The 23,302-nt window shown below is 45.8% G+C and overlaps 2 protein-coding genes across 3 annotated transcripts in view; one reads left to right on the forward strand and one right to left on the reverse strand.

Moving 5' to 3' along the window:
* Positions 1-5,230: 5,230 nt before the first annotated feature.
* The window catches only part of XRCC1 (X-ray repair cross complementing 1), a 28,651-nt gene continuing 10,579 nt past the window's right edge, over positions 5,231-23,302 (reverse strand). Inside the window, exons 12-18 of one of the 2 annotated variants that reach the window (XM_083369184.1) lie at positions 22,147-22,321; positions 21,819-21,873; positions 21,502-21,647; positions 20,736-20,826; positions 19,587-19,662; positions 18,820-18,908; positions 5,231-5,446 (exon numbers count right to left, since the gene is read on the reverse strand). In XM_083369184.1, the coding sequence (XP_083225310.1) occupies positions 5,428-5,446; positions 18,820-18,908; positions 19,587-19,662; positions 20,736-20,826; positions 21,502-21,647; positions 21,819-21,873; positions 22,147-22,321 (651 nt within the window). In that variant the 3' untranslated portion in view covers positions 5,231-5,427. Of the gene's footprint in view, positions 5,447-16,147; positions 18,909-19,586; positions 19,663-20,735; positions 20,827-21,501; positions 21,648-21,818; positions 21,874-22,146; positions 22,322-23,302 lie in introns of those variants that run through there. The other variant, XM_083369183.1, reaches the window with a different exon arrangement.
* Positions 6,689-15,971, forward strand: ZNF575 (zinc finger protein 575). The gene is made up of 3 exons (XM_083369207.1): positions 6,689-7,065; positions 11,483-11,596; positions 12,356-15,971. Exons 1-3 carry the CDS (start codon positions 6,993-6,995, stop codon positions 13,051-13,053), a joined length of 885 nt encoding a protein of 294 aa, XP_083225333.1. The 5' UTR covers positions 6,689-6,992; the 3' UTR covers positions 13,054-15,971.

A 23,302-nucleotide genomic window follows, 5' to 3' on the forward strand; every position in this document is an offset into this window, starting at 1 on the left:
AAGTCGTGTCCGACCCATCGCGACCCTATGGACAACGTTCCTCCAGGCCTTCCTGTCCTCTACCATCTTCTGGAGTCCATTTAGGCTCACGCCTACTGCTTCAGTGACTCCATCCAGCCACCTCATTCTCTGTCGTCCCCTTCTTCTCTTGCCCTCCACCTTTCCCAGCATGAGGCTCTTCTCCAGTGAGTCCTTCCTTCTCATTAGGTGGCCAAAGCATTTGAGTTTTAGCTTCAGGATCTGGCCTTCTAAAGAGCAGTCAGGGTTGATCTCCTCTAGGACTGACCTGTTTGATCACCTTGCAGTCCAAGGGACTCGTAGGAATCTTCTCCAGCACCATAGCAGAAAGAAAGAAAGAAAGAAAGAAAGAAAGAAAGAAAGAAAGAAAGAAAGAAAGAAAGAAAGAAAGAAAGAAAGAAAGAAAGAAAGAAAGAAAGAAAGAAAGAAAGAAAGAAAGAAAGAAAGAAAGAAAGAAAGAAGAAAGAAAGAAAGAAAGAAAGAAAGAAAGGGCACTGGCACACATTAAAAATGAAATTCTGTTGTAGGCAGGTAGGCAAGTGGGTAGATAGATAGATTTATTGTCAGTTTTTACTGTGGGCACATTAAAAATGAAATTCTGTTGATTGCTCTGCACATGTATATAGCACACACATAAACATGCTATATACATCAATTTGTATATACCTACACCCTTACATATAAGTATGTGTGGACTTCAACTCCCAGAATTCCCCAGCCATCCACGTTGGCTGGGGAATTCTGGGACTTGAACCTGAGTAACAATGAATTACTTTGTGGTTCTGGGAAGCATGAGGTGGGATTGGAAGAAAGCTCTACTTTTTTCCTGACCGGATATAACACCTTTCACAGTTGCATAACGCAATCAAGTCAGCCACTCCCAAGCCTTTCCCATCTCTTCTTCTTTCCACACTAAACGTGCTGAAGTCTGCTAATGGGGAAGAAAGAGATGCTTCATTTCATATTGTCTGCAGATAGCTTGTGGTTGGAAGAAATGAATTGTAGGCCAGTAGATTTGCTATGGATGAAAGGCAGTTGGCTAGGTCGACAGAAAATCTCTGCACATTAACTTTTTATTTGTACCCAGCTTCAACCAATAGCACCTTCCACCTGAAGGAAGATATTGTAGGAAAAACAGCCTCAGTGTGATCCGATTGGCTCTCGTAGTTTTCACCCCTATAAAGTGGCTTTTTCAGATGTGCCAATAGACAGCAACAAGGCCCATCCCTGAAATTCAAGGGCAAGTCAGCAGTAATTATCTACCATCCCATCTTTCCTTAGCAGCTGGAAAATCTTTTTTCCCCATTGTAAGAGCAAGGGTTAACATGTGACTTTAAGGCGGTGACACCATTATAAATTATTCTGACAGTCTTGATTTAAGCCAACTGCCACAGAACTCTAGCTTAGAGTCACGTATATGCCTTTTTTGAATAAAGATATAAATTTTCTTTTTTAAACTGCCTTCCTTGAGTAAACATATCAATTCACAAAGACTCCCCTGATTGCAAAGTCTTAAGATTTTTTTTCCTCTCTCTGAATTCTCCTTAGTCCACTGGTTGACTCATATGATATTCTGAATTAGAAACTAGGCAACTGGGTTGAATATACTATACTGTATTGACCTAAGATAGCATATGTGATAAGAACTGCTGTTCTGTTGACCTCAGAAATCATGTGAAGCCCAAAAATTCACGTTGCTGGAGTAAAACCCTGGATAATAAACATGGGTGTGACTTTTATGAGTTCATGAATTACGTTATTTATTCACCCATATACTTCGCCTCTCTTCAAATGTTTTATCAATGGCCTTAGCTCCAAAATAAGTTTGAAAAGCAAGGCAAAGCATAAAAAATAGAAATCTATTTTATATTGCCCATTTTTATTTAGCTACACTTCTTCAATTCATGGGTCATTCTGTAAAACTATGGACTTTTCTGTTCTCCCTAGAGTTTTTTGATGACAGGGATCTTTCGGTAGGAGATATATAAACTGATATAAAGAACATGCAGAAGGAAGCATAACTGTCCTTCACATCTTGCATTTCTCTGAATACCAAAACGTAGTGACTACCATTGTGCTTTCCCACTCATTATCCCCACTTCCCCACATTACAATATCGATGTTAGCTAAGCCAGGGGAGTCAGGGTCATCGATAAGAAGTCTTGGCACCTGGGCACTGCATGTAGTGGGTGGCAAGGACATTGAAAAAGTCAACATGGCAGTTGCAACTGCACAGTTGAAGTCCTACCCTGTCATACTAATACATTTATTTATTTCAAGAGTTACAAGGTCATTCAACTCAGGCCATGTGACTCTGGGGACTGTACAATACAAATGCATATTAATAAAAAAAAGTTTCAAAAACAATGGCTAAAAATACAATACAAAAGCTCAAATGTACAATGGCAAGAAATCTGAGAACAAAACCAACCTGAGTAGCAGACTGCTTCTCAATTGCCTTCTAATACTTAGAGAATTAAAAGGGGTTGGGGCTTTGATTGTATGGTTGCAGCTGCCATCTTGTCCTTGGGGTGAGGAGAGGGTGCTGAAATGGCAGCAATTAGCACTTAACTGTGACAAGCCTCCAATAACCTTAAGGATAATTTTATTTATTAGATTTTTATCTCACCTTTATTTCTTTGTAATAAAGGTAGCAAACACACACAATATTCCTTCTTCCTCCTATTTTTCTCCATAACAACAGCCTTGTGAGTGATTGGCCCAAAGCCACACAGTTTGTTTTCATGGCTAAAGCTGGACTAGAACTTACCATCTCCTGGCTTCTAGGCTGGTTCCTTTGCCATTAGACCAAACTGGCTTTTACAAGTTACTGCATGCAGTTTCTTTGTACAAACCCCATTCTTCCATAGGGCAAAGAAGTGCCAATTTCAGTTATGTGGTATTACAAGTTTGCCTTTTTCTCAGAGATGCTATTGGGAATTCCAGTGAGCTGCCTGTTAAGGTGGGCAGAGCGCTGTAGGCAACTACATTGTGCAATTTGTGTTTTGCAGTCATCAGACGGCTGATGCAAGAGTCCCTAACTCCGGCAATTGCGCCATTTTAATGTTGGGTCCTTTTAATGTCAAAAAAAATCTAGACTTTTTTTTTTACAGCAAATATTCGGAAAACCCCACAAGCCTAATTTGCATCATTTCTGTGATTCATCCAGAGGGAAAATTGGGAAAGATTGTACATGCACCACGGCAGTACATGATGCAATCCTATAACCAGATTTTATTGGTTTTGACACACTGTAAATACCTTTTTCCATAAAAAAAAATCTGTTTTGCGTGGAAACGTACACGAGCATGACAAAAGAGAATCCAGCTAAGTTGAGAGTACAAAATTGAAGTTTTGCTACACTCCTACAAAGCAAAAGGGAAAAGTCTTCATCAAAACGCTCTTGCATCCCCAGTGGCTGACAATGATTTTTTTTAAAAAAAATATTCCAGTGCCCTCATCCCTCTTATTTATTATTATTATTATTATTATTAATGGGATTTATATCCCGCCCTATCTCCCGAGGGACTCAGGGCGGCTAACAACAACAAAACTTAAAGGTCTCTGTACAGTAAATTAAAAATAAAATTTAAAATAAATTAAAATAAATTAAAGAATAAAGTTAGAATTGTAAATATAATTAAAATCCCTGTCAGTCTAGGTCAGCCAGGTGGAAAAGGAGTGTTTTGAGGCCGCGGTGAAAGGACTGGAGATTTTGGGCCATCTGAAGCTCAGGGGGGAGCTGGTTCTACAGGGCTGGCGCTCCCACAGAGAAGGCTCTTCCCCTGGGGGTCGCCAGCCGACATTGCCTAGCCCAGGGGTCGGCAACCTTGGCTCTTTTATGACTCGTGGACTTCAACTCCCAGAATTCCTGAGCCAGCATAGCTGGCTCAGGAATTCTGGGAGTTGAAGTCCACGAGTCATAAAAGAGCCGAGGTTGCCGACCCCTGGCCTAGCCGACGGTACCCTACGGAGGCCTTCTCTGTGTGAGCGTACTGGGCGATGGGAATTCGTTCCCAGCAGCAGATGGTCCTGCAAGTATCCCGGGCCTAAGCCATGTAGGGCTTTAAAGGTAAGAACCAGCACCTTAAATCTCACTCAGAGGGCAACCGGTAGCCAATGCAGCTCACGCAGGAGGGGTGTAATATGGGAGTATCGGGGTGCTCCCATCACTACCCGTGCAGCTGCACTCTGCACCAGTTGAAGCCTCCGGGTGGTCTTCAAGGGCAGCCCCATGTAGAGAGCCTTACAGTAGTCTATACGGGAGGTAACGAGTGCGTGGGTGACTGTACGTAGGGCATCTCGGTCCAGAAAAGGGCGCAACTAATGTACCAGGCGAATCTGGGCAAATGCCCCCCTAGCCACGACTCCAATATGATCTTCAAAACTGAGTCGTGAATCCAGGAGGATGCCCTATTTAGCAAACTGTTTATTGCTGAAAGGGTTTTGAACCACGCAAAGCCCGGTAAAAAAACTTCCGTTTTTCGACTGCCCGATTACCATTAAAACTCAGGGTCAGTTTGGGGGGGTGGGGGGGTGGAAACGCCCTGCGAGATCGGGACACTTGGAAACAGTTCTAGAGGCGGACTGAGCGTCTTAAACAAATGAGATTAATTTTGTCCCTTACCAGTCGCCGTCTGACGTCATTTCTTTCCCCTCTTCATTGGGTGAAACCATAGGGCCAAGGAAGGGGGGGGGAGGAAATCATCCCGGAACATGGTTGCGTCCAGGCGAACATTTTCTCCGCGAGGTTTGCTCAGTTGACTCCCCCGCAGGTAGAGTCGCTGCGTTTGTTTCGCTTGCGTGGCTTTTGCGCGGCTGCCGCTGCTTCGCGTGCTTTGCTGAACGTTTCCCTCGGCGTATCATTTCTGCCCTCGATTTTTAAAAACTGGCATGCATTGTTGTGGTTGTTGTTTTTTTTAAAAAAAAATCTTTAAAAAAATGCATAACTTGAATAAGTTTTTTTCTCCCTTTCTTCCGCTTGCTTGCTATCCTAAAAAAAAGCTCGCGTGGACAATTGCAGGCGAGCTTGGAGGGCCAGAAGCGCCTGCAAACGCCGAGGCTTGCATTCACACAACCTGGAAAGAGAGCAAACCCGGGGGTTGCATTCGCACCGGCTGCAAACCTTGGTTAGTTCCAGGGCGATTTTAGTCTGCTGGGCGGGAATGCAGTCCAGCCAGTTTAGGTTTTTGGTTTTTAAAAAAATGGTTTTGGATTATTGCGCAAATCCCCAGAAGGGGGGTTGAGTGAGCGTCTTGTGTGAACTGGGCCCGAGCAGCTTGATCATAATTGCTAAAGCCCGGGGTCGGGAGAAGATCCACAGCTTTGTGATTAGGAGGACTAATGCCAAGAAATCGTGATGAAATCCTGTGCTCCTCTTATTCTGCAACTTAAGCCAGTATCCTATAGTCAGCCCCGTTCTGGTTTCCTGCATGGGGGGACAAAAATTCCCAACTAGTGAGTTCAGAGCCGTGACCCAAAAACATACATTATTGGTAAAAATGCATGTTTGATATAATTTTGCAATCATCCAAGGAACTTTGGTTGCAGTGAGGGGGATGAAAAATAGAAAATGGAAGAAAATTGGTATTAGCTGGCTTTGGCTTTGTTGGAAGGAAAATAACATAGGATTTAAGAATTGTCTGAAACGAGAACTGGGAAAGGAGGCTGCAGTGACTAAGCCCATCATGTGGCTTGTTGATCTAGTCATCAGGGTTTATTTAACATGATGATTTGGTTTCTGCAGAGCCAGCAAAGATTTGTGCTGGGATGGTTACCTTGCTACCTCTTGCTGTGTTCACACAACAGTTTCATGTGATTTCTGGGCCATGTCTTGCTGACCACCACAGTACACTGAGGCACCAGGCTAAAAACCAGGAAACTGAGTTCTCATCCCACTTTAGGCATGAAAAACAGCTGGGGGACCCTTCCTCTTTCTCTGCCCAACCCCACCTCACAGAGTTGTAGGGAAAAGAGGAGGAAGGAGTATTATGCAGTGCTTTTTTTGTAAAAGAAAAAGGTGCCGGAACTCACACATGTCATACAACCCGCCTTGCCTACCCTACAAGGTTCCATCCAAAAAAGGTGCCGGAACTCTGTTCTGAGCGTTCTATGACAAAAAAAGCCCTGGTATTATGTATACAGATAGTCCACGGCTTACAACCACACTGGAGCCCAAAATTTATGTCGCTGAGACATTTGTTAAGTGAGTTTGGCCCCATTTTGTGACCTTTCTCGCCACCGTTATTAAGTGAATCATTGCGGTTGTTAAGTTAATAACACAGTTGTTAAGTGGATCTGGTTTCCCCAGTGACTTTGCTTGTCAGAAGGTTGCAAAAGGGGAACTCACCTGGCACACACCCCCAGACACTGCGACCGTCGTAAACACGAACCAGCTGTCCCATTTATGAACCAGTTGTCCAGCATCTGACTGCAAATCACAAGACCGTGTGGGGATGCCCCAAGGGTGGGAAAAAATGGTGGCAAAGTCACTTTTTTAACAGCACCGTTGTAACTTCGAACGTTCACTAAACAAACTGTTGTAAGTCGAGGACTACCTGTATTTGCTGCCTTGAGTTATTAGACAGACAGAATGAGGAAGGAAGGAAGGAAGGAAGGAAGGAAGGAAGGAAGGAAGGAAGGAAGGAAGGAAGGGCAAAAAAAATATCTCAAACTAGAAACGCACCCAAGGAGAGAGAGCATCTTACCCAGATGTGCAGAAGCAGAAACCGCAGCTGGCTGTGGCTGACCCGCTTCCAAGCAGGTTGTGTGAACGCAGCCCCAGAGGCTGCTTCCGTCACGGCTACCTCATCGCCCGCCTGCCTCCCTCCGCCGAGAGAAAATAACGGGAAGGTGCCGATTGGCCGAGCGCGCCGGAGCCTCCCCGCGGCTGCCGGGTTGCGCCGCGCCTCGCCTCGCCGGGCTCCGGGAAGGGATGCGGCGGGGCGCTGCGCCCGGCTCCCCGCGGGGACAGCATGACCCGGCGCGATCGGCTCATGAAGGGAAGACCCCAGAGGCAGCCTGAGGCCAGCGCCGACTCCCGGGCGGGTGAGTGGCCGAGGCGGAGCGCGGGAAGGCCGGCGCGGGCGAAGGGATGCGGGGAGGAGGAGGATGCCCGCTGCAGGCGAGGCTGGGCTTGGAAGCCCCCCCCCCTTCCTGGCCGTTCTCCAGCTGGGCTTCGCGGGGCTCCGGGCCGGCGAAAGCGAGGAGGAGGAGGAGGAGGAGGAGGTCCGCCCTTCTCCCACTCTGATGCTAGCAAGCAAGCCGGCTTCTCTAACTCGGGTGCATTGCAGCAAAAATTGCTTTCGGTCGGGGGGGGGGGGGAAATCTGTATCACAGCCGCACAAATTTCAGGCCATATTGATGCGGGGGTTGGAGGAGGTGTGTGTGTGTGTGTGTGTAAGGCGAGAAAGGCGGCCTGGATCTGCCAGCCTGACAGATCCAGAGAGGACGCTGTTCATACAATACACACAACCCCGGGGAGCTGAAATTCATCCATTTACTGGGTTTGTAACCAGGCAGGTTGGAAAGGAAGAGGCGCTCGGCCACCAAATCCAGAGGTTTTAAAACTAACCAAGCTTCCTCCTTGGTGAATGTCACCATCTTAAGAGGTTGAGTGAAGTGTATTATGTAGTGTGAACCTGGTTGCTGACGTGGGGCTGTTTCTTGTTTTACGGGGCTTAGGCCTGATTTAATGGGATGTGAATTATGCAATGATGCTGTGGGGAGGACCAGAATTGGGGACATCTGGGGGGGCAGATGACACTCCAGCGATGTCAATCGCACCAAAGCACCACTTGCTTTTATTGCATTATGTTATTTATTAAATTTATATGCCTCCCATCTCATTCTCCAAAGCCACTCTGGGTGGCTGCATACAATACTTGTGTCCTTATTTTGGCGCCATCGGGGGTTTGCCATAGCAGCCGCTGACCAGAATGCACCAGAATTTGAACACACAACCCTTCCAAGCAGGCTATGGGGGATTAATGCTCGAATGAGCTGGGGTACAGTATCTCTGGTCAGCCCTATTTATACCCTTTTTCTGAATTCAGCCCTGCCATCCTCCACCACTGTATCCCAATTCCTTGCAAATTTGCTGAGAAATTCTGCACTGCATGCTGGGTTCCCACAAGGAAGCTCCTGAACAATATTTGAAGGGGGCAGACTGACTCTGCAGATGTGAGCTAGCTATGGCTATGATGGGCTGCCTTGAGTATTATACAGTAAAGGCAGTCCTCGATTTATGACAATTGGGAACAGAATTTCCATTGCTAAGCAAGGAATTTGTTAGGGTGAGTCATGCCCAGTTTTACAACCTTTTTTGCCACAGTTGTTAAGCAAGCCACTGCCATTGTTATGTGAATCCTGCACTGCATGAAGCGAATTTAACTTCCCTCATTGATTTGTTTGGTGGAAGCCGTTTGGAAGGCCGCAAATGGTATTCAAATAATCTGTTCTGTGAGTTTAAAATACATGCCAGATGCCAAGTGCTCATAGAATGAAGGCTACTGCTAAGCTTGTAAGCCGCCCTGAGTCTTCGGAGAAGGGCGGGATATAAATGGAATTAAAATAAATAAATAAATAAATAAATAAATAAATAAATAAATAAATACTTAGTAGCTCCAATTGATACTGTGTTAAAATCCACATGAATGTTAAAACTGAGCTCCTGTGGACTTCAATGGTGTTTCTCAAGCTTGGCAGCTTGAAGACGGGTGGACTCCAACTCCCAGAATCCCCCCAACAGTGTATGTGATTCTCCAATTCTGGGAGTTGAAGTCCACCTGTTAAGTTGCCAAACGCTTTCCTTAGCAAGTTATACAAACCAGGCCCTTAGCTTATGGATCAGTATATTCGGCAACATTGTGCACAGAGACAGTATTATGTGAAGACAGCCATAGAGATATTCAGAAGTTACTTATTTCAGCAAACTTTTTGTGGAATTGAAGATATGCCGTGATGTTGGGCACCTTAAAGCCTGCCTCGCATTTCTAGACAGGTTGCAGCTACTGCCTAGAAACTGCAATTCCAATATCTGCAGTTTTCTCTGGACACCTCAAAACAATCTAGTCCAAGAGCAGGCTTCCGGATTTTTGGATTTCAGCATCCTCTGGCCATCTTCCACCAGCTTGGCCACCGGCAAGGCATTTTGGGGCTTGTAGTCCACATTTCATGGCTTCTGCATATGTGGATGCCAGGGTAGAAATGTAGAGAGATTTCCAGCTATGCACAATTTTGACTTAGAAAATGGGGTCCCTCCAGTTCTAGAGAATACTTTCATCTCTGGTTGTTCGAGCCCCAATTTTTCTTGTTGACCCCCGCTCTCCCTCTGCTCAGAGCAGCCCATAATCCCGTAGCTGAACACTTGGTAGCCCATCTCATTTCTCTGTCAATAGACTAGTTTCTCCTCTCCGGCCTGTATTCCAAACAGGTTACCATGGCAACTCCACACTGATGCCAAGCTGAGCAATAGCAGAATCACGGCCGTAATTGGATCCCAGGGTCTTGTGATACAGGGACAACCCCTGGGGGAACCAAGCTATTGAAATGCGGCTGGTTAATGGAGGTTTAATCTAGACACCACCAGACGACTCCATACCAAACCTAAGCTAGGTTTACAAACGGATTTGCCTGCTGATGCGTAATCATGACGGTTAGTTATGGCGTGGTTGGGGGGGGTAAGTAGGAGGGGAAGAAGGAAACGAGTTGATTTGTTACGGGTGATCGAAGAAAGGGAGATTGATCAGTTTGCTTGGGGCCAAATTGCATTATTTTTTTTATTTTAATTCCATTTATATCCCGCCCTTCTCCGAAGACTCAGGGCGGCTTACAAGCTTAGCAGTAGCCTTCATTCTATGTATATGCCTGCTTATTAGGGCATTATAGGTAGTCCTCGACTTACAACAGTTCATTTAGTGACCTTTCAAAGTTACAACGGCACTGAAGAAAAAAATTGACTTATGACCCTTTTTTCAGTTCCGCACTTTGCAGCATCCCCAGGGTCACGTGATCAAAATCCAGACACTTGGCAACTGGCTTGTATTTGTCACGGTAACTTATCAACGGCAGTGCTTCACTTAGCAACTGTGGCAAGGAAGGTTGTAAAATGGGGCAAAACTCACTTAAGAAATGTCTCACTCAACAACAGAAATTTTGGGCTCCATTATGGTGCTAAGTCAAGGACTACCTGTACAATACGGAAGTTTGGGTTTTCTTATTTTCTGCTCCCCCCCCCCCAAAAAAAAGCAAATGATGGAATAGATCGTATTTCAATATAAACAATTTTCACCTGATTCGATGAATCTTATATTTTCCCCCACTGTGTGTGTTTTATTGTGCTTTTCTTCCATGGTCAAACGTTTCAGTATAGCCTAAATTGGCAATCTGCAATTATTTATGCAGTGAGTAAAATTTAAATTTAAAAATCAACCTCTGTTAAATACAAGGCATCCAAAGTGTGCAAAGGATATTTTATTCTCTAGGGATAATCCCTTGTTTAGTGACCACCATTGGGACCAGCAATGTGGCTCATAGCAAAATAGGCGCTAAGTAAAACTACAGCTATGGTTAGTTTTGCTTTACAAGGAATCCTCCACTTACGACCGCAATTGAGCCCACCGTCTCAACTGAAAGTCACAATGGTTGCCAAGTGAATAACTACATGACTACACCTGATTTTACGAGCCCTTGTTTTGCAGTGGTCATTAAGCAAGTATGGCAGTCACTAAGCAAACCCATTGTTTGCCCTTGGGCTGTTTTGTCTGGAAACCAGCAGTAAACACCAGTTTCTAACAAAAACATTGTTAAGACCCAGTCAGGTTACATGAATGCTGCAGTCGTAAATGCAGGCTATTTCTCCTGAGTGCCCAAAATGTGGCCACATTCTGCAGGGCATGGGGTAAATGTCAGATTTTCAAATCCGTGTCACATGTCCCGTTTCCAGGGTCCATCCAGTAATGGGATTCAGCCAGTTCGCACCACTTCGACAGAACCGGTAGCTAATTTTTTTGTTGCCCAGGTCCAGAATGGACTTCCAGAAGCTTCATCCACACAGAGAACCGGTTGTTCCCATATTTGAATCCCACCACTGGGTCCGTTGTAACTCTGCGCAGTTGTAAGTCGAGGACTACCTTTACAAAGCTGAGTAGGTGGCCAATATGAAGGCTGTTCCCAAAGTTACTTTTTCCATCAGTGTTGAAAGTGCAAAGAGTCACTAAAAGAGGCAGTTGCTAAGCAAGGACCTGCCATCTCTGCTGGATTTCTGGTAGTTAGTGAGATAATTTTCAGGCATGCGTCGTTCTCCGATGAGCGCAAACGGGAGAGGTAAAAGAAGGCCTGTTTTGCTTAGGACCGATTTGCTTTTTGAAAGGATGCATAAAGCTGTTTAAAACTGAGCCTGACTCCCCCCCCAATTCCCCCCTCCCCATTTTATTCTCTTCCCTCCCAACCCCCCTGCCTGCAGCTTATCTTCTCACTCGACCAACCCTTGTCCTCATGCTGGAAAGGGGGGAAGAGCCCTGTGTGAGCAACAGCAAGAACGGAGTGGGGAGCAGCCCGCTGAATAGCAGCGTTGCAGGTAAGGAAAGGTGAAGAATGTGGGTCATTTATTGTTTGCCAAAACAGCACAAATTGCGTTTCTTCTAACAGTGCAAATCCAAAATCACAATCAAACCCTGCGTGCATTCTTTGGATAAAACAGTAAATAAATTCTTTTTTTAAAAAAATCCCTGCATTGAACTTCTGCCTAATGTCCAGTATAGATAATCCTCACTTACCGACTATAATTGGGATTAGGAACTCTGGTCACTGAGCGACAGTCATAAAGCGCAACATCACGTGACTGCATCAACTTAATGATGGCAGCTCCAGCTGTCGCCCATTGCTGTCGTTAGGCGAATCCTACACAGTCGCAGCGTCCCACGGTCGCCGAATTGCCGTTTGTGACCTTCTCCCAGCTTCCCTATTGACTCTGCTCGTCTGGGGCCAGCAGCGAAGGTCACAAATGGCAATCAAGAGATGCCACAACCGTCATAAACACTGCCAGTTGCGAAGCACCCAAATTCCAATCGTTTGGATGTTGCGGTTGCAAGGTGATTGCCAAGCTGATGACCGAATTGTCATCACCGACAGCCACAACTACGAGAATCCATCATAAAACCTTCTCATTCAGTGCCAACTTTGACCAAGTTGCTGGATAAGTGGTCGTTAAACGAGGACTGCTTATATTCCACCTGCAGAATAGCTGGCAGACAAGAGAAGGAGCTTGAGGCAGGAAAATGGGACGCTTGGTGAGGAATCCTCTCTATTTTTTATTTTTTTTCTCCCTTCCTTCCAGATTCTCAAGCCTTGAAAGAGAACGCCAAGTCACCTTCGCCCCCGGCTCTGCCTTCCCCATCCGCCACGGAGTCTCCCAAGCCAGCCCGTCCCCGCCGGCGGCGCCCTCCGGCTGTCCTGCCCTCTGACCGTCCCTATCAGTGCAAAGACTGTGGCAAGCGTTTCGTGTACCGCTCCAAACTGGCCACCCACCAATGGACTCACTGCGCCGAGCGCCCCTACAAATGCCCTGATTGTCCCAAGAGTTTTAGTTACCCATCCAAGTTGGCTGCTCACCGACGTACGCACACCGGGGAGCGCCCCTTCCCCTGCTCGCTGTGCCCCAAGCGCTTCGGACACCGCTCCAAGCTGGCCGCCCACCAGTGGATCCACACGCCGGAGCGCCCGTACAAATGTGCCGATTGCCCCAAGAGCTTCTGCTATCCTTCCAAGCTGGCTGCCCACCGCCGCACGCACACGGGGCAGCGGCCGTACCCTTGCAGCCGCTGCGGGAAGAGTTTCTGTTACCCTTCGAAACTGGCCGCTCACCAGCAGATCCATGCGGCCGCCGCAGCGGGACGGCCTTATCCGTGCATGCGCTGCAGCAAGAGTTTCCGGCAATTGCGCAACCTCACTCTCCACCAACGGGTGCATGAGGAGGGAGAAGTAGGCGATGATTTAGCCCAGGATAAGAGCCACAGCAGTGGAGACAGGTCCTAAGGAGGAACACTGGCCTCTGTGAGGGCACAAGGGGGGGAAACGTGGATAATTTGCAAACTTGGTAGTGGTGGGAACTTTGTAAATAATGAAAGGTTGTGGTGGAAGTCAGGGGTAGCAGCGTAACCTCCAGCAACCCATAACTTCTCTGTTTTCGGCTTTGATGGCAAAAGGCCAAATGACAGGCTCCCCTCCGGAGGTCACATTGTGCACACCGTGCTGAAAACTGTCCTAGTAGCCTTGTTTCTGCAGTGCCCCATGGCCTATTCTACAACCTTGTTTAAGTTATGCAGACTTGTACATCTTTGAGGTTCGTTTTGCTTCATTTTAACCTTCTGGGTCTTAACAAAACACAATCCTGCCACTCCATAGTCCCCATCAGTTCTGTGCCAGCGAAACAAAACCACGGTCGAGTTTCTCACACTAATCACATTTAGAGAAGTGAATGCCTGCATCGAACCTCAGTCAGCAGAACGGAATCTTATTATGTGCTTTGCACAAAAGGAGAAGCCTCTGTCTGTAGCTGTGCGTAGTTTTGTTGTATGCTCAACCGGTGCACGCTTGTGTCAGAATGTGGAACTCGGCACACCTGTAATCCAAGGGTCTGTAAACTTGCGGTATCTGCATTGTGCATTATACAGGGGCTGTGTTGCAGCTGCCTTGACCAGTCAGCCGTTGGCCATGGAAATTGGAGGTTTAATATGCATGAGCACATCGTATCCCCTTGGGCATGAGTTGTGTCTACTTTTAAGAAGGAAGTCTGATTTTTACACAACAAAAGCCGAGTCTGACCACGTGGCAATTGGTGAAATCTGCCGGCGGGATCACTTAAGACACACATTCCAGGAAAGAGTAGGCAACAGTTTATGTTGAAAGGGTTGTAGAAGCAGAAAACTGATTTTGCAAATTCACATGCTGTCCAGGTTTCTAGATCAAAAGGTGCCTCTGGTCACTTCAGGATTAGTGTGGGTGTTGTGTTAAGGGTGGGCAAGTGCATCAGAAGCACTCAGAGAAAGCAGATTTTACACATGAATTTCTCGGGCTAAAAGGGGCTGTATAATTTTATTTTCACCATGTAGTACACACAATTTTATAGCCTGCTTCCTTGTTACTCCTGTGTTTACTGTACCACATACCTAAAGACTCCGGAAGCTTCTATTTTGCCCACATTGTTGAATATTAAGTTCCCTCTTGGATTCTTCTATCCACCTGTTTCTCCCCCATGCTCTTCTAGACCCAAGTCTGTCTTTCACTACTGTCCACAATGAATACACAATCGCTATGAAAACCCAATACAAGTAGTCTTCAACTTACGACAATTGAGCCTCAAATTTCGGTTGCTAAGCAAGACATTTGTTGAGTTTTGTCCCATTTTGCGACCTTTCTTGCCACAGCCCTTAAGCGAATCACAGCTCTTAACGTTAGTAACACGATTGTTACAAGTGAATCTGGCTTCCCCATTCACTTGCCTGGTCAGAGGCCTCAAAAGATACGACCCCAGCACACTGCAACTGTCATAAATATGACTCATTTGCCAAGCATTTGAATTCTGATCACGTGACCATGGGGAGGCTGCAACAGTTGTGTGGAAAAAACACACATCATTTGCTTCAGTGCTGTTGTAACTTGGAACAGTCGCTAAACGAACTGTTGTAAGTCGAGGACTACCTGTAATGTATCTTCCCACTTCCCCACAAACTAGCACAGACGGATTCCCCATAATTAAGGGAAGGCTTTTGGTGAAAGGCAGGTGGAAGTACGTGCGACTAGTCTGTTTGTAGACGATACTTTAAAAAAAAAAAAGTAAAGCTCCGTTAGATGCTGGAGTTTTTGTCTTATTTTTCTTGGGGGAAAAAAATAATAAAATACAATATAAAAGCAAACACATTTTAGAAATTAAGGTAGGCTTGGCCCATGTGAGAAAGGTTGGGGTTTTAAGCCAAGTCACAGAGGGCAGGTCCAGCATGATCTAGAAACGAATCTAGGTCTATATAGGTACTCCTCTTGTCCACAATGGAACCTGCCCACGTTCGTAAGTTGGGTCATCACAGGGCCAGACTCATTCATTACCTTTTTTTCCTGTAGCGGTTGTAAAGCGAATCCATTGTTTGCTATGAGGTGTTTTTTGCAGAAAAGCCAGAAGCAAACTGCTGGGTTTTGGCAAAAAAAAAAGTAGTAAAATGTGGTCACGTGATCATGAGATGCTGGAAATGGTCATAAATGCGGGTCAGTTGTCGAACATCCAACAATGAGGTCCTATGACCCCGGTGGGAGGGAGAAGTGGCCATCGGAACTTCAGAACCAGGTCATGAGTTCCTTTGGGTGGGTCTGTCGTAACTTTGAACAGTCACTAAGCAACTGGTTATAAATCCTAGGACTACCTGCATTTCCCCAAGCCCCATTTGTGCAAATCAGATGGCAAAGGCAGAGACAGAGGGCACCATCTCTTTTTGGAAGCTTACAAAGAGTGAGTCATTTTGCTAGAAATACTCGGCTTAATTAAGTGGACAACAATCTGATCTAATAAATTCTCAGCTTTCCTGGCTGATGCTTAACACTTAATACTAAAGGCATTAGTCCTTGACTTATAATAAAAATCCCAGAGCACTCCAGCTTAGGCCTCTTACTTAGCAGTTTCAACTTATACTTGTTTTTTTTATTTTTTTTAAAAAGCAATATACTGTACACTCAAAAAACCCTGTTCCTAACCCTAAGACGTATCAACGGTATGTTCTGCTTACTTCTGAACACTGTTATTGTTTGTACAGCTTCTGAAAGTTGCTTAAACATCCATCTGGGATTATATGAGCAAGACAAAGCCAGGGCAGAGAGGAAATAAGAGTACACAGGTTGGAAGATCTTACTGTGCAGTATTTTACTTTCAACCTTTTCTGCCGCAGTTTTGTTTCGTTGCCTCACCTGGAAGAATTTGAAGCCGTTTCGGAACTGCCTCTTGTCATCTGAAACACCAGAATCTTGTAAAATATTTAAAGGCGTTCTCTCCTCACCAAGAGAATAGGAACCCTACTTTGAGGTCACAAAGGAATATTACCTTTCCCGGGCAGTATCGATAAGTTCTTAAAAGATATCTCCTGGAGACTTGCATCTTGTTTTATTAAAAACATTTAACATGATATAGGAAAGGAGAACAAGAATACATCCCGTGAAGTTTTGTCGCCGTTGCCAGAACCTCAGAACGGCTGCTCAATCAAGGTGTAAATTCATAGAAAACAAGCCCTTGAGTGGAACACGGACTGTGCAGCAGTAAAACATTGAGCTAGTTGAGCTGCCACGGCTACTCCTTCCTCCTTACAATTTAGCATCTGAGTGTAGCAGCTCTTAAAAGAGACACATGCAAATTCCTTTTGCGCTCTTTTTAATGTGCTCGGAAAGCTAATTTCTTGACACAAGCCTCCCCATCCTCTTGAGACCAAGAATATGGTCTGTAACAGCCTTCTCCAATCCCGGCCCCTTCAAGACCTGCCAATTTTCATTCCCAGAATTCTCTGTTAACTACTAGAATCACTAGGGCGTTCTGGGAACTGAAGTCCACCAACTGCTAGGTCCTTTTTTGGGGGGGAAGACGTCTACATCATCTGCGCCAAGGAAACCCACTTTCAAGATGAAAAGAACTGAGCACACTCCCATCCAAAATGGAGCATTAGTTTAGCCACTCCTTATCTGGGCATGTTTTGATTTGCCAGGATAACAGATGAGAAGGGATGAATGTGCAGCCAAAATTATTCTACCTCTTGATTTAAAAAGAAAAGAAAAGAAAAGAAAAGCGGTAAGAAGGAGAACTTCCTCCTCAAGTATCTCCCTCCTATTTATATGGTTGAGAGTTCCAGCACAAAAAACAAAATTCAGGCTCCAGGGAAAATCTCTGGCTTCCATCTTGGAATCTGGATAAAAATCTGCCGGAGGATAATTACTACACTTCCAACGGACAGATGTCTCAACAAGAGATGGGTCTCCAATTCTCCAGTGCCCATCGCAAGTTAAACAGTCCCACAACTGATTTAACACTTTTCCTGTGGTTAAAGCAAGGAAGTGAGAGCTAAGAGTAGAATGGCTGGCTTGATTGCAAATATAGAACTGGGAAAGAAAGAAATCAGCTGTAAAAACGAGGTAGATTATTCAAGAACACAAGACACCCCCCCCCCCCGAGTCCAGTTTACAGCAACTGAAAAGTGAGGAGGAGCGTGGACTTTTGGGAATGGGATATCATTCTGAAACGGTCTTAACCTTAAAAATGTTAAGATGTGTGGACTTCAACTCCCAGAATCCTGCTGGCCAGGGACTTCTGAGAATTGAAGTTCTCTCATCTTAAAAAGTTCCCAAGGTTAAGAAACACTGCTTTGAAAAGAACAGATCCAAATGGTGTCATATTTTTCCCTCCCCAAAAAAAAAGAAAAAGAAAAAGATAGCAGACCAGTGGGCAAAACAATTCATTGTGAAACCTAACAACGCTCTGCGGAGACGAACAATTCCATCGTGAAATTAATAAAAGCAGTTTCTTGTTTTCCTACAGAGGAACTTGGAAAAAAAAATTCACTGAAAATGAAAGGAAGGCTTCGGCCACGTGAGCCTGTGTGATACGGCTTAAGCAATCATTGGGCTTCTTCTAATGCTTCCGTTCTCAACTTTGCTACCATCTTATATCTAGGCCAGGGGTAGGCAACCTCGGCTCTTTTATGACTCATGGACTTCAACTCCCAGAATTCCTGAGTCAGCATAGCTGACTCAGGAATTCTGGGAGTTGAAGTCCATGAGTCATAAAAGAGCCGAGGTTGCCTACCCCTGATCTAGGCCAAACACCCTCCTTTTAGAATAACTGGTCAGGGAAAGTGTTCATTTAGTTGGCGGAGCCCGTACATAACACTTCTAATCAGAAAAGGGCATTTGTCAACACAAGTCAGGATTTTTTTTTTGGGGGGGGGGGAGGATCATGGGATACCATGTTTCCTGGGTGTTGTTGTTTTCTAAAAAAAAAAAACGTGCACATGGAAGGCAGGAATACTATTAGTCAATCTCTGCATTTTAAAAAAAAATGAGCTGGGCTTTGTCTGCAGATTGTACGCTGAACAAACAAAAGTTTACCTACGCCAATGATGGGACAGGCCCCCATCTGTACTATCATGAAACCGGAAGCACCCTGGGTTTAAAAATGGACAGGTGTGTGTTTTTTTTTCCCCTACTGCGAAACCCCCAAGCTAACTGCTAGGAAAACAGGTTTGCTGCTGTAAGGATTCAGTGTATGAAGAAAGACATTTTCATAAGGGGAGGAAAAGATGCTCAGCCAGAACAATGCCCCTGGGAAGACAAAGAAGAGAAAGAGGACCACCAGTACTAGTGAGAAAGGCAAGAAATGCAAAGGCGTGGAAAAGATTTGTGAATTTGTCTCTGTACATTAACTTTTGCCTTTGTTGAACTCCGGGCTCTAATTTTAAGGGAACGCCTTCTTCATTCTGGAAGATGACTCTAGCCCTGTTCCAGAAAAGCTCACAGCAAAGCATTGCTTTGCAAAAGCAGACTATCTTCTGACATGATCTGGTGGAACTGGGTGGTGGTGGGGGGAAACGTAACCAAAGACCATCCAAACCACCCCAGTGTTGGGAGGGCTTAAAAGGAAGGCAATTTCTCCAACAGGAGTGCCCTACTTCAACTACCCAGGAGGCTAAGGACTCCCCCCCTCCCCCAAAGAGGCGAATATACATTATCTACAAACTCCAGCAGGGATCCTCCTACACACGTGGCACCACGACGTACGGCTGGTGGGGAATCAGCTTCTGCCGGTCATTGCAGTTGTAGATCCAACGGGGACGCACGAAGGAAAGGTTGGGGTTCTCGTTCAGAGCCTGAAGCCAAAATTAGGAAGGAGACCATGAATAGTCTCAGCCTATTTGTAGACTGAGCCAGCTGAAGCTGGCTAATTACTGGCATTCAGATTCATATTTTTCTCCTCCTTCTACGGAATCTCTTTTTGGAAACTTCATCCCGTGCACCAACTTAAAGAGTTATTAGTACAGCAGTGTTTCTCCTCCTTGGAACTTTCAGATGGATGGACTTCGACTCCCAGAATTCCCCAGCCCGTGTTGAAGTCCACCCATCTTAAAAGTCCCCAAGGTTGAGAAACACTGCCGTACAGTGCAATGGCATAACCTCGTAGGCCTCCTCCAATTTGTTCAATGAAAGAGGAGTCCTGCAAAATTTCCCCTATCCCCATCTCGCCCTTTTTTCTCCTCTCAACAATTTCATTGATCCTTATCTGGCGCCAATTTAGCACCGAGTAGGTTTTTGTGTAAAGAGCAATAAATCTTCTGAACTGCAGTTCAACATCTAGTCTTGACTTTTTTGCCCCTGACGTTAGCACGGTTCCTAGCCACCAGAAGACTGGGTAACCTGCTCAATGTAAATTTGACAATTCCACAAAGGTCTTCAGAATTGTAACACACATGGTCCTATCGGTCTTATTAAACAGTTTCAAGACCTGCCCTTTGGGGCTAGTTCCCTGAAGCCTGAAGAGGCCAGCTCACCTCGTCAAACGTGTCATCCCATTCTTGAGCCGTGATCACGTAGTTGACATGCTCGTTCATGTAGTCCTTCACTTCCCTGCAAGAAGTACGCTTTTTAGAGAGAGCCCTCTTCTTCTCTAGAGATAAGAAAGCATCTAGGACACGAAGCCTTTGAAACAGAGTTGATTTGGCACCAAGACTAGGACAGCATAGACCCATTTCAATTCCCGCCTTTCGTAAAAAAACATATTCAAAATGGGGCCATTTTTAATCCTATTTTTCTCTCTCTAAAATTATGTACATATGAAGGATTGCTGATCTCTGGTGGTCCCTGCCTGTCGAATCAGACTGGGAACAGGAGGGATGCTCCATGTCACTTTGGTAAAAGAGTGTGGCCTTATGGGACCTAGATGTATGTGCCTTCTTAGCCACAGCATTTGTCCTTTGGAAAAATTCCGCCATGAGGTTTGGATGATCTCAACGGTTGGCTTCCTAGAAGTTCTTAAAAACCCAATTCTTTCTACAGGCTTTAGATATGGGGTAGAAATTTTCATCTACTTTCTTTGGGTGAAGAGTTGTTTTTAGATAAAGGTAAAGGTTCCCCCGCACACGCATGCTAGTCGTTTCCAACTCTAGGGGCCGGTGCTCATCTCCGTTTCAAAGCCGAAGAGCCAGCGCTTGTCCGAGGACATCTCCGTGGTCATGTGGCCGGCATGACTAGACGCCAAAGGCGCACGGAACGCTGTTACCTTCCCACTGTAGTGGTCCCTATTTTTTTACTTGCATTTTTACGTGCTTTCGAACTGCTAGATTGGCAGAAGCTGGGATGAGTAACAGGCGCTCACTCTGTTACGCGGCACTCGGGATTCGACCCGCCAAACTGCCGACCATCTGATCGACAAGCTCAACGTCCTAACCCACTGAGCCACCACGTCCCTTTGTTTTGAGAGAGAGAGAGAGAGAGAGAGAGAGAGAGAGAGAGAGAGAGAGAGAGGGAGGAGATAGATAGAAAGATATAGAGATACAGATAGGTAGGTAGGTAGATAAATAGGACAGCCAGACAGACATAGATAGATAGATATAAATATATAGACAGCTTTTGTAGTTATAATGCAGCAACCCATTTAGGCAGTGGGAGAGTCCTACAGCAATGATATTGTAAAAACTCACCCATTAAAAGCTATGATGTAGCGATTCAGGAGACGTCGTTCCTGAGAAGGGAATTCACCATAAAGGAAGAAGCATTTGCCGACAAACAGATCTGGAAAGGAAAAGCAAAGTTCCTAGAGAAGTGGAATGAAGACAGGACAATCCAGTTCTCTAATTATCAGAGCCAATTTGATCTAGTGGCTTAAGGCAGCAGGCCAAAGATCAGTAGAAGGCGAGGTTTTAGCCCTGCCTTAGGCAGGAAAGTCAGCCGGGTGACTTTGGGCCAGTCACTCTCTCTCGGCACCTTACTTTAAAAAAATGCACCACTTAGCAATGGAAACTACAGTCCCAACTGTGGTCGTAAGTCGGGGACCACCTGCATTAGATACTGATTATTTAGCTAAAGAGTAATGGACCAAAAACCCACATATTGGAACTGAGATTTATTTATTTTATTTATTTTAATCCCATTTATATCCCGCCCTTCTCCGAAGACTCAGGGCGGCTTATAATCAATGTGCTTAGCAATAGCCTTCATTCTATGTATATGCCTGCTTATTAGGGCTTTCGCCCCCCCCCTCCAGCGGCATTATTACAAAGTCAGCTTAATTGCCCCCCAACAATCTGGGTCCTCATTTTACCTACCTGGGAAGGATGGAAGGCTGAGTCAACCTTGAGCCTGGTGGGACTCGAACCTGCACTAATTGCAGGCAGCTGGTGTTACTTAAGGATTAAGTAAGTAAATAAATAAAAAGAAACACCAAACTTCAGGTCGGTTTGGACAAACCTGGAAGTTCTGGGATAGGCTGATCCGGGTCTGCCTGTTCCTCCACATCTGTGTTCTCATCAGTGGAACCCGCGTAGGGGTCACTGTCTGGTTCTGGAACTAGCCTCCGTCCGCCTTGCTGCTTTTTGCGGTGCTCCTCTTCAACTCTAAGCCAGAGGAGAGATGGAATCAGCTTTGGGAAAGGATCCACTACAAGCCCAAAAGGCTTCCAGGCTTCAACCCAGAGAATCTAAGATGGCGGCAAGCTCTAGTGTCAATTATGAAGTGATGCAGCCCACACGGGAAGGGTCAACTGCAACCGGTATCCCTTGACCAACCTCCTTAACTCGTCATCTGTGTCGCCAGAGCCTTCGTCTCCGTTGTCCTGAAGACCTACGAGGCAACAGAAAGACAGAAAGGAAGCATCAGCCATCTCTTCTATGCCGCCACTGTCAAATGGCTGGCTAAGCTCTTCTGATGACGGGTGGGAAGAAGATGGCCGATTAGCCGTCTCAAAGACGCCAGAGACCTTGATTAGCCTCGCCAACCATCTCCACAAGGTGGGCAGAGAGGCATCTGAACCTTTGGTTTCAACCGCCCCATGCCCCACTCCTACCAACAAATGGATTCTAGGGAAGCCGTTATCTCCCTGCATCCCAAAATTACCTGCAAATTTTTCATCCCCGCTGGAAGCCCTTGAATTGTTGTGGATGTTGCTGTTCTGAGAGGTGGTTGGCTCCTCTTCGTCCTCCTCGGAAGACACTCTGGGTGGCACCGCCTGCATTGCTTTGGGGCTGGTGGCAGGCTTAATCTTGTGGTTGGGGCTGGGCACACTGGTTCTCTGGCACAGAAGGACAGGAGCCAATTACAGAGGCACAGAGGAAGGCAAACTCGCTGCAGCAAGGTTTTTTGTGTTGTTGTTTTTTGGGGGGGAGGCCTAGGCAGGATTTAATGACAACACTTCTTCGTCATTAAATCCAGCACACATTCCTCCTATTTTCCCTGGAATAGGCTGTGAGGAAGTTGGCCCAAAGTCAGCTTGCTTTCATGTCTACGGCGGGACTAAAACTCACAGTTCCTTGCTTTCTGGCCTGGTGCCTTAACCACCAGACCAAACTGGCTCTCCTCACAAAAATTCCTGGCATCTTCCCCACAAAGGCAAAACACTATTAAAGGATTACAGCCTCGTGACTTACACCAATGTCCAGGTTGCAAAATAATGGTCAAATCAGATAGGAAAAACCTATAATGAAACTCGCTATATAGCACAGTAACGGAAACATCCCCAAAACCAGGGGTCTTCCAACTTGGCATGCCTGGCTGAGGAATTCTGGGAGTTGAAGCCCACGAGTCATAAAGCCGCGGACAGGAAAGTATTACAGAGGGTGGTGAGCACGGCACAAGACATTGTGGGCTGTCCCCTGACACCACTGGATGACATCGCCAGAGCTCGTTGCCTTGGAAGAGTAAGGAAGATTCTCAGGGATGACTCACACCCTGGACGGTATCTCTTTACTCTCCTACCATCCGGTAGGAGATATAGGAGTATAGCCAGCCGTACCAACAGGCTGAAAAATAGCTTTTATCCGTGGGCTGCTAGGCTTTTAAATGGGATATAATCTCTGTGAACTTATGCAGAATTGACTTGGGAGGCCGGTGTGTGGTGTAGCTGGTTCACATGGTGTGGTAGGATGGTTTGTTGTCACTGTGTGTTGGGGGGAGGGAGCACGGGGGGAGGCTCAGCTAATCTCAATGTACACATGTTGTACTTTGACAATAAAGGTTTATTGTTATTATTATTTATTAAAAGGGCCATGTTTGA

This window comes from Vipera ursinii (assembly GCF_947247035.1).
Source record: "Vipera ursinii genome assembly, chromosome: 9".
NCBI classification, from domain to species: Eukaryota; Metazoa; Chordata; class Lepidosauria; order Squamata; family Viperidae; genus Vipera; species Vipera ursinii.

Excerpts from the sequence above, each read along its gene's own strand:
- ZNF575 (XM_083369207.1), top strand. The coding sequence starts at position 6,993 with ATGACCCGGCGCGATCGGCTCATGAAGGGAAGACCCCAGAGGCAGCCT. Across the intron at positions 7,066-11,482 it reads CAGCGCCGACTCCCGGGCGG|CTTATCTTCTCACTCGACCA; the intron begins GTGAGTGGCCGA and ends CCCTGCCTGCAG. Across the intron at positions 11,597-12,355 it reads GCTGAATAGCAGCGTTGCAG|ATTCTCAAGCCTTGAAAGAG; the intron begins GTAAGGAAAGGT and ends CCTTCCTTCCAG.